General features: G+C 32.7%; 1 protein-coding gene across 2 annotated transcripts in view; it reads left to right on the top strand.

The window, feature by feature from the left end:
- Cdk5alpha (Cdk5 activator-like protein) overlaps window positions 1-15,215 on the top strand; it is a 244,971-nt gene that overhangs the window by 95,944 nt on the left and 133,812 nt on the right. For both annotated transcript variants that reach the window (XM_073968620.1, XM_073968621.1), the window contains one exon: window positions 4,751-4,888. In XM_073968620.1, coding sequence (XP_073824721.1) covers window positions 4,751-4,888 — 138 coding nt within the window. The remainder of the gene's footprint in view (window positions 1-4,750; window positions 4,889-15,215) is intronic.

The raw sequence follows: 15,215 nt of genomic DNA, 5'->3' as shown, positions 1-15,215 counted from the left end.
ATGTTAAGGTATCTTCTAATGTGTTCGTATTACAGATCCATACTATTTAGTCATAGGAAAAAACATAACGGTGTTGCCAAATTTTTTGGAAAATATCCCAATTATAATAAAAGATGTACAAAAAAGTGTCCAATTTTTGCGATCATCAGAATAGGCTTGAATCAAATAAAATTGAAAAATTGTACTACCCATGCAAATATTGCGCAGTTTTTTTGGTTTAGTTTAGTAAAATGGAACATGGAACGTGGTTTCAATTCTCAACTTGGAAAAGTTGCCAAGAACTTTCAGATAAAATCAAGAAATATTCCAACAAAAACGTTTTATAAACCTTCTTTAAATGACTTTTTGATTTTGCTAGATCTCTTCTGAGCTTCTAAAATCGCCAGAAAGCAAATACCACGTGTTAGCCATATTACTAGGATCGATAAATTAGAAATGTCATTGAAATTAGTTGGTATTTGAGGTCAAGTTTCATTTTTTTAACTATACTTGCAGTACAAATTTAAGTATTATCATACTCACAAATCCACCATAGTTGACCAGATGTATCATAAATGTTGGAAAATTGGTCTTGACGAATATCTCTTCGATGACAATAAAGTAGAAAATTGTAAATCAAATCAGCACACTAAACAAACTGAATTCTTTTGACAAAAACGTTCAATTTACTCACGAATTGGAAGAAAACCAAAAACTACCGTACTTGCATTTATAATTCGACAAGGAAGCAAACTATCACTTGATTGGTACCAAAAACCGACAGCAACTGGACGTCTAATAAATTTCTTTTCTAAGCATCCAAGACGAGTCAAAATTAACACCGCTCCAAACTTTATCAATCGGGTATTAAGTATAAGCGACGAGAGTTTCCATCATCCAGTAAATGAGCAAAAAATATATATCAGATTTTATACAAAAACGATTTTCCACACAAAACCATAGAAGAATTAATAAAATATACAACAGAAAAACAAAAAGCTCAAAAAGAAGGCAAGAAAGAACAAGCGTACAAATCAATAACTTATATACCTGGCTTTTCGGAAAGGTTGAAGACCTCCAATATATTCAATAAGGACGACTACCAGTTAGCCCTAAAAACGAGCAACAACGTTGACAGTCTTTTCAGTAAAATAAAATCTAAAGTTAAAAAGGAAGATAAGTGCAACATTGTTTACAATGTAATGGAGACGGAACCAACATATGCCAGAAGGTATATGTTGGTACAACGAAAACAAAATTAGAAACTAGACTTTCCGGACATATGTCGGATCAAAAAATGGACAAACCCTTGGAACAAAAGACGACCTTAGCAGCACAATGCACTTTAACAGGACATACTCCAAATTTCAAAAACGTAGACATACTAACGCAGGAGAATAATTACAAAAGGCGATTAACTTTAGAAATGCTGCACATAATAAATACGCCCAGTGATATCAGAATAAATTATAAAACCGATACCGACCACTGTGCACACATATATAGACATTTAGTACACAAGCACTCTCGGCAAAAAGAAAAAACTTTGTAGCATTTAGTTTAGCTCAAAACGGCACCTGAAACTGTTGCTTTTCCCATTAAATGTAATTTTTGTGTTATAATTGTTTTTGTTTTTCAAATGTGAATTTGCGTTTTTATTGTAGTTTATCCCTGAACCGAAATATTGGAATAAAAATTGGAAAACAAAAATAAACGTTTTTTACTGACGTTAAGCCGAAAAAACATCAGATGTCTTGCAGATATGTACAGATTTTCCTTGATCCAGAATATCAGAATATTGTATATTGTCATTTCCAGACCTTAGAAATGGTAGAAGCTTGCACTCCTATTTTAGTGAATTGTTTTTTTTTTCTTTGGTAACTTATAGTGAAATTTAGCGGAGAACATTTTTGTTTTTGAAGCCATTCTTCTATAACGAAGTTTTGTATGACAATTTTGCCAAAGCTCACATAAAGTACGACCTTAACCCTAAAATGTGTTTTTATTTTTGCATATTTCTGGAGCTTAGGTAACACATAGAGTTTTGGCGAATTCCAGGACCTATAGTAAAAATTAATAGCGAATAAATTTGTAGAATATTTTGATCCCATACGATCAGATTTTATAAGAGGAGGGACCAAAAAGACCCCTTTAATGATCTTTGAGTGTTATAAAATATGAAAAAGGAAACCAGCAACCCGAAAAACATAAGAACCCAAGGTTAGGTCTAAATCCATTCACTTTTAGATTTTTGGCCAGGGTTTTCGTAAAATTGGCCACTGTGCCACGTTCCTAATAAAGCTGGTCAAATTTGTTGTAGGATTTATCAGAATGTTCTACATTTCTAAACTAAGCCAAACAACTGCGAAATATTTGCATGGGTAGTGTACAATTTTTCAATTTTATTTGATTCAGACCTATTTGATGATCGCAAAAATTGGACACATTTTTGCAAATTTTTTATTATAATTGGGATATTTTCCGAAAATATGGCAACACTGTTAAGTTTTATCTTGTGATTGTTGCCATAGTATAGGACTCTCAAAAATTAAATAGTATCGATCTGTAATACGAACACATTAGAAGATACTTTATAGCCCGTTTAGACTATACCCTTATACGATGATTAAGGGCATTATCTCGATTTAAGTGCTTAATCCACCCAAATCCACCCTGATTTACCATACAAAATTAAATCAACTCAAAACTTGGATTTATATTAAATCAAATGTTAAATCGAAATATTTTGATATACAACACTGCTTTTAGCTCCTAAAAATGCAACTATTGCAGTCTGTACCAATATTGGCAACTATGTTCATGTGTCGTTTATTTACAAGAGTTATGACTTTTTGACCTTTTTTCTCAAAAATGATTTCCTGTAGCGAGAGTGAACGAACTTTTGCCTATAAATGCCAAAAATAACAACGTTCATTCCATTTAATTATTAAAACAGGTCATGCACAAACCACTTCGAAAATTTTGGAAAATCCTATGAAATGAAAAAAAAATGTTGCACCAAATTTTTTTCCTGTTGCACGAACAAATGACATTTTGCATATAATGACTAAAATAATTTTTATTCCATTTAAATATTGAAAAAGGTCCCCCACAAACCACATTCAATTTATGTGATACATGGAATAAAGCTATATATTATATGTATGTGTGTAATAATATGACGATAAAATTGGTGAAAAAAAGCTTATGTCATTCTGGATATCTCGTGTGGCTTTAACGATTGTTTTGAGTTATTTATGTGCTTAAAGTGACTTCTAAATTGATTCCAAAAAGCTCATCTATAAAAACTTTCAAAGGTTTTGGTGCATGAGCTTTTTCTATCGAATCACCTTGTAATTAAGATTTTATCTAATCTTATGAAAAAGCTCATCAAAATATGACTCAGGGATATGAGGTTGTAAAAAAGTCATAACCCTATTATTTACATTTTTCAAATAACTGTAAACACAAACACACAAAAACAAACAGAAGCGGAAAAATAGAAAAAAATATTAAATAAAAATAAAATGGATGTAGCTTTAATTTAATATAAATTGTAAAGAGCCTATTTAATAGCAATTTGTTAGATTATTTTGTGCAGTATTCCATTCCATTTTTAATTTTCAAGCAATTCTTTTTTCTTTTTCGCGTATGTATACTTAAACAAAGATCAGCTGACTGGCATCTTAAATCAGGCTAGTCTAAACAACTAGGATTTGAAAGTTGAATTTAGAAATCTAGTCTAAACGGGCTATTAACATATTAAAATAAAAAATGTCAAACCTATTCAGACGAGTGTACTTCTATTCTTGTTCCAAATACCATAATTTTTGATGCGGAACAATTCGTTTTTGTCTCCGTTTGTTCCATACAATGATACGGAACAAAAAAGTTCGAAGTGTTTTGTTTCAAACGCCTATGGAAAAAAGACAAGACTGTTTGCGTCATAAAGTGGATATGGAACATATTGACATCTGAATATCTGAAAAACTAAGGAGATAGAAGAAAACTGTTTAAACCTCGGAAAGAGCATGGTTTAAAACCTATTAAGTAACTTTACCTCAAAATGTCAAAAATGGCGTGTGGAACATTTAAGCATGTCAAATGTCAGTGAAAAATGTCATTCTTTTATCTTAAACATTGTGATGTCTATATTTTAATATTTCGTTATCATAAATATACCCTCCATTTGGTGAAAAATATAAAAATACTAAATATTTTTGTTTAAAAATAAAAAAATATTAAACGGCTGGTTTGAATCAATGTGTGAGAGTTCGCATTGTTATATGGTGCACAATTATTTGTCTTCTCTTGTTCGTTTTTCGAATTTCTCCGGAGACTTCATATTCATAATATTCCAAGACCCTAACACACATTTTCTGACCAATATTTAAAAATTTCGGCAACTACATACATATATATTCTACATGTCCACAAAAATATAATTTACAATTCCTCTCCTATCGTTATGGCTATATCATACCATATGATTTTTTACATGTATGTATGTTATGTATGTTGTCACTTTGGGTATATTAATATACAGACCAGCTGATGTCATACATGTGAAAAAGCATATGGTGTGATGTAGCCATTAGATATAATGGCATTTGTAGGAAAATTGGTTGGTTCTATTTCAGTTCTAATTCAGATGAATCGGAGTGCATATATGATAGCTTACATACTGTAACATTTCGTTAATTAAAGAGAATATATTTTATTCGGTAATTAAGTAATAATTTATGTATTTCTTTTATATATTATATTTCAGGCATCAACATCTGAACTTCTTAAATGTTTGGGGATCTTTTTGCACTACCGATGTAAGAAGCTTCGGAATTTCGAAGCCGGAGATGCTGTAATGTGGCTCCGTACTGTAGACCGCAGTTTATTATTACAGGGCTGGCAGGTACAGTATAAATATACAATTTAAATTACCTTATGTTGTAGCATTCTTCTTTACAAAGTAAAAATAGCGATTCTAACCGCATGTTCATGTATGTCGCACGAAAATCAGTCACTCACTTCCGTCTAAAAATGCGTTTATGTATTTCGCAAATTAACGTGCGACTGCCGTTATGTATCTTATGCGACATACTGCTAATTTCAATGTACATTTGTACAACTATGTTCCATAAATGAGAGCCAAATGAGTAATAAAAACAAAATTCACATATATTTGAGAAAATAAATTGTGTCGGTATTTTTAATTATTTAATTTAATTTATTTCTTCAAAAAATTAATGCAACCGCCATTAAAACGTGTCTATAAAATTTTTATTTTGTTTCAAGAATGTGTTCCGTATATTTGTTTTAAGACTTTCGGTGTTATTGGCGAGTTTACGTTCTACTCGACAGCTACAAAGCAAGTGAGTGATTTTGACATTCTCTTTCTACAAGAGACATTCCTTTCGAAGCACATAAACCCAAATTTACAGGAAAAGTGTACGTTTACGTGTTGTTTCGTATGGCTTCTCGGTCGCATAGATTTTCGTTTCGAACGTGTTTACATGAACAGAAAATGATTCTTTTCAACTTCCGAAGCGCAAGAAATCTTTCGGTTGACATACATGAACAGGCTGTGAGAGATACAAATTTGATTTTCATAAAATGTGTCCCAGTTTTTAAAGCTGATGAAAAGGATAATGTGAGATTTTTGAGCACATTGTTTTTGACAAAATGTATTTTTCTGTTAGGAATTGCATTTCTCCTTTTCAGAATGGTTTCGTGCGTGGGCGGTCCACTGTCACATATTTGGCTGAATTTTCTCAGTTCTGCATCTCTAGTTTTAAGCTTGGATGTCAGGTCCATGTTATATACACCGATCTCTCTAAACCATTTGATAAAGTTTGTTTGGGTTTCCATTCTGCGTTTCTTAAAAGGATTGAACGTTTTTTATGTATATAAATTACTTTGTTTCCATTGATGGTGCTGCATCTTACAATTATTCAACCTCTTCTGATATACCCCAGGGCAGCATATTAGGACTGTGGTTAATTTTTTGTTCATAAATGACATAAGATCTACTATTAAATGATCTTCTTTTTTCTATATGCAGATGATTTTATTGTATTTATGAGAATAAATTCCACTGATGATGTTCATATGTAGCAATTTGACATTGATACACGCAGGAAAAAAACGCCTCTCTAACATGTGTCCCAAACATATTTTGCAGCAAACATATACTCATTTGTTTGCAATCAGTCCCAAACATAACATATGTTTGGGTCCTGCAAACAAATTATATGTTTGGATGCAAACAAATACAAACCCAAAAGCCACAAAAAACAAACACATGCACCAATGGGCGCATTCTGAGAGCAAGACAGTGTAAATTTCAATGTGAAACACATTGAAATGTATGCTCATTTGCTCTCAGTAAGCGCTCACTGGCTATCTCTTACACATACACACATTTATAAATGGTGGTTGTTTATTGAAAGGCATAGAAAAAAGCAAAAGCAACAGACACATAAGTACATAAAAAATTCCAAAGAAATACATAACAGACATTAATAAAAGAAAAACTGAATGAAATAATTTATAAAAAGTCACACTTTTAAAAAGAAAAAGTTATATAGAAACATCGTTGAACGCTTCTCCTTAGTTGTGAAATAAAAAAACACATTTTCCTCAAAGTTGAAATCATCAGCGGGAAATCGGCATCTTGAATCAAATGATTATATAATGTAATAAATAGGTACCTATGTATATCCATATTTCAAACATACATGTGGGAACTGGGTATAATATACTTGCTACACATCGCTCATTTACTCAAAGTATGAAAATTTTACACAAGATAAAGTAGAAGTCGTAGAAAAAATAAAAATTGTTAACTCAGAAAACGCATTTTTTGAGTTATGTCACTCTTTGAGTAAATGAGCGACATAGTGGTATAACATTAAAATACAACTCTACATGTAAACAAAAAAAAACATTGTTCCACAACATCCCATACGGGACAAGGGAGACTTCTCTCATATCAATGAGTGCACCCCGATTCATATTTAGCTCAATGATATGGGACGTACTGCTTATCGCCGAGTCCGAACGGCGTGTCTTAAGACACCACTTGTGGAGAAGTTTTTCAAGGCTGAAATACTCAGGAGGGGTATTTTGCCACCGTTGAAAAATGTTTGATGTTGCTTGGCCGGCGAATCGAACCCCCGACCTTCTGCGTGCAAGGCGGGCGTGCATACCATTGCACCACGGTGGCACCCACAACTCTACATGTAAAATATAAAATGTAAGCCCGGCCTCTATATTTTAATATTAACAATTTGCAAGCTTTTGTTTTTTATTTGTCATTGTGAATTTATTACTTTTAATATTGTGACTGATCATAAAATTTAAACTTTAACTGACGAAATGCTACACTGTAAAATATATTTAATACTACTAGTTTAAGCAACTGTAAAGTCCTAATAAAATCAGAGGATTCTCATGAGTTGTACTTAAATAGAGTGAATCTCAAATGTAATCACTTTGCAATCGGCAGTTGAGCCACTTGTAGTCTTGTCCATTCTTGTAAAATACATTTTTGGCAGCTACAATGGTTTCTATTGGAACATCAATTCCAAGGAACATCATAATATATTATAATAATATAATATATATTATAATAAATAGAGCAATGTTCAAATAATTCACTAAAATTATTACATGTGTTTTAATAAAATCCTACATTTTGGGGGCTCGTACCGGAGCTAAGCCACTGGAGAAAAGTGTTTGTGAGTAAATGTGAATACTCCTGATAACTGCCTGAGTGGTACGAGAAAAAAATCCTTGGAGAATGGTCATAAACTATAAAATACCTGAGTGGTACGAGAAAAAAGATCATTAGAGAATGGTCATAAAAATAACCTGAGTGGTTAAGAAAATAAACTGAGTAAGAGATAACCTGGGTGGCTGAAAATAAAACGGCGTTGCAAAAAAAACTGAGAAAAACTGTCAAGCAAGCTAATTTGTGTGTGAGACAAAAAAACTGTGTTACAAAATTTTGTGGAAAAGTCTAAAAGACCAGAACAAAAAACTGAGCAAAAAATGAAAAAGTGCAAAATAAATTGTGTTGAAAGCTATATAAAGACGTTGTGTATCAAAGCTTTTCGAATGAAAAATAAAGACAGAATAACAACACGAACTTCAGTGCACAAAGACAATTATTATTGTGAGTGATAAAAAACGCCACATGATCTACGTAATGACCATTAAGTCAAGCATCTGTTCGTGGTAGCTAACACACATACAAACAATAAAAAATAAAAATTCGCTATCAAGTTCTTAAACAACGATAACTATATCCAGTTGCCAAGTGCATAAAACAACAACAAGCTATTGTGTGGAAACAACGCTTAATATATGTCGAGAGAGAACCTGTGTATGGCAGAACGAGATAGAGAGAGACTGTGTGTACGAGATCAAATTGCCCAGTAGATGCAGATGTGTTGCAGAACTTTAAGCTAAGTAGAAAAGTTTTATTAAATGCAAAAGCTTTTAGGTTTGGAGAAAGATCAAGCTTTATAATTCGAAAACTCGCAAAAGGTTGAAAATTTAAAAGTTCAGGTCAATGATAAACAAGCTTTAAAAGAGAGGCGTGGGAACGAACGAAAAAAAAAAACAAAAAATTTATTTAAAAGTAAAGTTTGACAACAAAACTCACACAAAAAAAAACATTGTTTAAAAACACAGTTTGAGAATTCGAGTTTATTTATGTATTGTCATATTTGAGTGTGTATGAAGTTAATGTACTTTGATTAAAACTGATTACTATTTTCTTTAAGTGTTTATACTATATGAATTAAAAATAATTTTGTTTACATTTGTTAACGAACATAAACAAAATACTATTTTATATTAAATTTAAGCAAATTTGAATAATTAAAAACAAAATGGATTTAAAAAAGTATTAGAAATGACAGTGGATGATTTGAGAAAGGAATTAGAGTCAGTGGGTTTAAAAACAAATGCCCAAAAATCCGATTTACAAAGAAGAGTACTAAAACATTATAGACTTGTGCATGATAATTCAGAAACCGACTACGATGATGCAGCTTCAAGTAATGTACCAAAGCCAATACAGTACAATAGTCTTTTTACATTGGGGGATGTAGAAGATTCGTTTACACCATTTACGGGATAAAAAACTGGGCTAACATAAAACAGGCTCTGACTGATGAATTTGGAATTACGCTGTCTAGTATTGAGGTTCACAGATTGTTAAAACATCGTAAAAAGAAAAATGAGGAAAGTTTACAATAATATCTTTATGCTCTCATAGAAATAGGAAACCCAATATCAGTAGATGAAGAGAGCATAATACAATGTTTTATCGAGGGTATTCCAGATTCTAAATTTGGCAAGAGTGTATTGTTTCAGGCCAAAAATATTAGCGACCTAAAGGAGAAGATTCATATTTATGAACAAATTAGGGGTTCACCTAATCAGGCACCAACCTTAAAGTTTACCCCTAAGTTGGATAAAGAGAATGCGAATCGTGATGGCAGAAGTGATAGTAGTAGTAGTGATTTGGGTCATATAGCTAATGTTTGTAAGTCCAATTACATATTGAGCGATGTTGATATTGTTATGACGTCAGTTGGGGTCAACAGTAACACAGAAAGGGAGCCATTTTGAGGAACGAAAATTAAGACAAACATCGGAAAAGTGTCAGGAGAAGGGCACAGAGTACAAACAAAAGGGGAGTGTAGTTGAGAAAAATAATAAACCAACGTGTATTTTAGTGAAGATGGACAATTCTAGTATAAATGAGTTACAAATGAGTAACAACGAAAAAATAAATGCAAGGGATGTAAATATTATAGTGGTTTTTAAGGAAAGGAAATTTGCAAAAGTTGATCAGAATCGAGGCAGGGAGAGGAACGGTTCTATTGAGAATATAGATAGAAATCAAAATAAGAGTAAAGATAATATTTCGGTAGCACTACTAGGGAGAGAATTGATCGAGCCAAAGCCAAATGAAACATTTTGACAGAGGAAAGTCGGAAGTGCCTAAACCGGGTGAATTTGTCGCCATTAAGCATACACAGTTTCGACCAGGTTTTGAAAGGCATGGGACAGAAAGGTTAGGTAAACGTGAAGGAAAAGGTTTTGTCAAAATAAAAATAAGTAAATATAAACTAAGTGGACTGGCCGCCATTAAGCGTTTTACGTACCAACCAGGGTTAGGTTTTAAACAAAAGCATAAAAAATCTAAAAAGTTCAGAGAATTAAACCGTGAGAGATACGAACTAGTGATGATCGGTGATTGTGAGGGCCCAGGGAAGCGTGATACTGAGGCTGAGTACATGGAGAGATGGAGTACGTCATTCGGGTCGAATGAATTATCAAGATGGCCGAATGTGAGAACTGGGTATAATATACATACTACACATAGTGGTATAACATTAGAATACAACTCTACATGTAAAATATAAAATGTAAGCCCGCCCTCTATATTTTAATATCAACAATTTGGAAGCTTTGGTATTTTTATTTGTCATTGTGAATTTATAACTTTTAATATTGTGATTGATCATAAAATTTAAACTTTAACTGACGAAATATATTTAATACTACTAGTTTAAGCAACTGTAAAGTACTAATTAAATCATATGATTCTAGAGGATTCTCATGAGTTGTACTTAAATAGCGTGAATCTCAAATTTAATCACTTTGCAATCGGCAGTTGAGCCACTTGTAGTCTCGTCCATTCTTGTAAAATACATTTTTGGCAGCTACAATTCCATTGTTGAAAAAGCAAAGCAAGAGACATCAATTCCGAAAACTAATTGTTAGGATTTTATAATAATTAAAGCAATGTTTAAATAATTCACTAAAATTATTACATGTGTTTAAATAAAATCCTACATACATATGTATGTATGAATGTATATGAAAAATGTATTGATGTAATTACCAATAATCAATGCGATTTCTTCCTTGTTCAATAAAAAATTTCCATTCACCTTTTTGATTCAATTATAAAATATATTGGGCATTTAATTTACTAAAAGTAAAATTTCTTTAAGAAAAGACAAAGCACTGATTTATTCCCTCATTCTACCGTCTTTACTCAACGATTCTATTTAAAAAACAACATAATTAATACCCTTTTTTCTTTTCCTCTTCGCTTGCTACGATGGTTAACAACGACAAAGTACGAAACATGCGTATTCCCTGCAAACATTTGTAAAATTGTTGGACAATTTTTTTTCAGATTATTCTTCTGCGCTTCTTTCCGGCGATCTTTGCCATTCGTAGTCGATTCTCTACAATTATTGTTTATTATCAGTCGCTACAGCGAATCTTCTGCAATGCATCTCGGCGATCTTTCCGCGAATTTGTATTATGTTTCGCTTGTTGTTAGTTCAGGCGAATAATATATTATTCTTCCGAACCCCGATCACGCGATTGCTATAATTCCCAAGTTTAAGCATAAAGCTTTGCATGTCATGTCGCTCAACTTTTTGTTATAGCCCCAAAAAAGGGTAATGCCTTATTTCGAGCATTTTCGTACGTTTTTCTCAATTCCTAACTAATTTCGCCAAATGTTGGTATTTTGCGTTCTTAGGGATTTGGGTCTTCAGACCTTATACCAATTTACCACCTTCCACACTAAATCGGCTCGGAACGTGGTCCTTTATACCAAAGGATCCTATCAAAATTCAAACCTCAAATTCCCCGCACCCCAGACATAACCTGAAAATTGGGGCAGATTGTAATAAACTGTGTTTCAGAACTGCAAAATTCTGATAATTCTTACCATTTTTTTTCATATTATACGGGAAAAATTGTTATTGTAGTAAAAATTTGTAGATTCTTGAAGGTTTTGGAACAGATATATATAAGATTTTACAAAATCGAAATTGCAAAAAAATTTACATTTTGGTGTTCTTCGGAGTTTCAAGCGATACTTTCCCACCAATATACCTGTGTTTTGCTATATTTTCTGTCTGTTGTTGGTTTATCCACATTGCGCAATAGAAAGGTATACAATTTGGTACTTGGTCTTTGCTGGAAGTACAAACCTTCATTGGATAACATTTTCAGCAAAAGTCGATGTTTCGCTATTTTTATGATGTTAGCCACTAAGAATTTTGAATGTGGCCTTTGCAAACATTCCGTGCTTAAAAATGTTGGTAAAGGTCAATTTGTGCCCAAAGGCGCTGTGCGCATTCATGCATTCATGGGCACCTTTTTATATTTCATAAGCGATCTTTCGAATCTTCTGCCTGGTAATGACACATACAAATTATTTTTGTCGTTACTTACGGTTACAAATTATGAAATGAATACCGAAAAGTTTCCCAAATAATCCGCCAAAAACGATTGCATCACTCTAAACCACAAATAATGCTTTTTCATTTCTTATAAATATTTTGAATCAAATCAATTTGAAGAAATAAAACGTGTTTGTAGAACTTTCAAATGTGTATGTACGTATGAATGTATTGACTAATCACAGATAAAATGTATAAATAAAATATAAATACAGTTTGTGCACACACAATTTTCGCTTAAAATTGACGTCCTCAAATAAAAAAATCAACAAAATCTTGCAATATACCCCAAAACAAAGTGCATTTGAGTGAACACAGAACATATTGAGCTCTAGTGCGACCCTTCAAAAACAAATACGTTACACATTCTCTGCCTATTCATTCATTAGTCTATGACCAAAAAGCATGAAAATTATATTATAATAAGCTTAACAACATAAGCCTTAAACGTTTAAAAGACTTGAGAAATTTATTGTTAAAAGCTTATTTCATAATTATAGAATTATCGACACGGAACCCTTGTTTATCCTTGTAATTGTAGAACAAGCTTATGCAATTAATATTGTCTTTAATGACTGTGTCGTTGGAGTTGCGGCATCTATGAAAAGTAGAAATTTAGTGATAATTTTTTTCAGTTAATTTTGTAAATTTAACTTGATTTGTATAGCGTTTGCTGTGCTTAAATTTCGAACACTACCTCTCCGTAACAACAAAAATGATTTTTATGTGGTTATGATATTCATACTGCCAGGCAGACGATTCGAAACATTGCTTATGAAATATAAAGAGGTGGCCATGCATGCGCACAGCGCCTTTGGGCATAAATTGATCTTTACCAAAATTTTTAAGCAAGGGCTGTTTGTCAAGGCCACATACCAAATTCTTAGTGGCTAAAATCAACTTTTGCTGAAAATTTTATCCATTGAAGGTTTGTACTTCCAGCAAAGACCAAGTAGCAAATCGTATGCCTTTCTATTGTGCAATGTCGATCAACCGTCAACACACCGAAAATATGGTGGTATCGTTATTCGAGACGCCCCAACCATCGCCTAGAATGTGAGCTAATAGCAAAGACGAAATATCAATTTTGATTTGAAAATGTGGCAAAAACCACCAAAATACCCAAATTAGGGCGGCTTCGTTCTATGGGGCTATATATCATAACCTGGACCGATACCAAACATTCTAGGAGTTATGTTATGTCCATTGAAAGCAGCAGGCGGATATTTACTTTATATGGTCACCAACGAATTTTTCTATGTTTTCCAAAAGGACAAATTTAACATATCCTCCATTTTAGGGTCTGTACACCAAATCGTCAATTGATTCAACATTATAGTAACATTTTATTACTATTGCATTATTGCCTACATCCTTCTCTTCCATTCGGTCCATTGATGTTCTCTGGGGAACTTAATAGATGGTATTGTCTCATTTACAATATTAAACAACCACAATAATCCACGAAAAAACACATTTTTTTAATACATACCCACGTTTTAGTGTAGTCCCTACATAACGGTTCTTAGCGACATTTCATTATAGACGTTACAAAGTGTGGTTCTATTTCGGTCATTTCTTATTGACAGTTTTTTATGTCCACCAGAAACGCAAAACAATGCCCGTTTTTAATTTCCACGTTCGATTAAAAATCTTCGGAATAAAAGAAATCAAGGGTATCCTTGTATGGGGGTAATGGGAGAACTTGGACCTATGGCGAAAAGTTTTGGAGAGGTGGTGAATATATAAAGCTTTATATAGCAAACCACAGCCAGATTGGTGGGAAAATGTCCCTTCAAACTTTGAAAAACACCAAAATGTAAATATTTTTTGGATTTTTTTATAACAACAATTTTTTCTGTTTGATATCAGTAAAGATGGTAAGAATTAATAGATTCTTGCAATTCTGAAACATGCCGATAGTTTAATTACAATCTGCCCAATTTTTGGGTCATGATCAGGGGTACAGGGAATGGGGGTGATGGTATTTGGTTTGTAGTGCTTTCAGGACAAACTTTTTAGAGCACCTTATATACATATACCCTTAATCAAAGGCAATTGATATGCAACAGATAGCGATATACTTCGCAAATTTAAAGATAAAGCTTTGAAGTTTGAAAGAATCCTTTGGACTACATATAGAGTCATTGATACAAACGACCACGTTCCGAACCGATTGGTTATGGAATGTGGTAAATAGCAAATGGAGCCGATGGTATAAGGTCTGTAGACCCAAATCCCTAAGAACGCAAAATACCAACATTTGTCGAAATTGTAGTGGCACATTTGAAACATTATTTGAACATTTAGATTTTTAACGTCTTTCTTTGTGCCACCTCGTTGTGAAGTCATTGTGCGGTAGATACTTTTACCTTTCAACTAGAGTTGTGTAGTACCGGAACGAACTAGTTCATTGGAACTATTCCGAGACTGGAACGATCGGAACGATATCCGACTCATCGCTCATCTCGTTGTTTTTGTTCATCGGATTCAAACGTTTTTTTTTTATTTCGTTTGTTATTGACGACGCGTGTGTATGTATGTGAAAGATTGTGCCTCCTTTAACCGTGATGAAATTTAATAGATTTTGCGTTTAACTATCGAAATGTGTAGGAAAATAAAATAAATTTTCAATAAAAATTAAGTGTATGTTCCCGTAAAAAAGCAATGTCGAGTTTGAGAAAGGGCGGTAATTGTCTCGCTTATCATTAGCATTATTCCTTAAATAATGAGACGAAAAAATCGCCTTCATCAATTATAAAAATTTACAAATATTGTTTACTAAACTTTAATAAAGTGCATAAATTCTATAAAATAAAAATAAAAACAATATAAAATTTTATTTTATTCGCTTAACACTAAAAGAACAGCAAAATACCATGTGAACGAACGATTGATCAAAAGGAGTGATTTATCCAAAAAGAACCAGGCTTAATCCCATAGTCGTTGTTT

The sequence above is a fragment of the Musca autumnalis genome, unplaced genomic scaffold, assembly GCF_047663935.1.
Source record: "Musca autumnalis isolate F117 unplaced genomic scaffold, ASM4766393v1 scaffold_2, whole genome shotgun sequence".
Lineage (NCBI taxonomy): Eukaryota > Metazoa > Arthropoda > Insecta > Diptera > Muscidae > Musca > Musca autumnalis.
The sequence above is the reverse complement of the archived record's forward strand: the minus strand, read 5'-3'. Positions and strand labels throughout refer to the sequence as shown.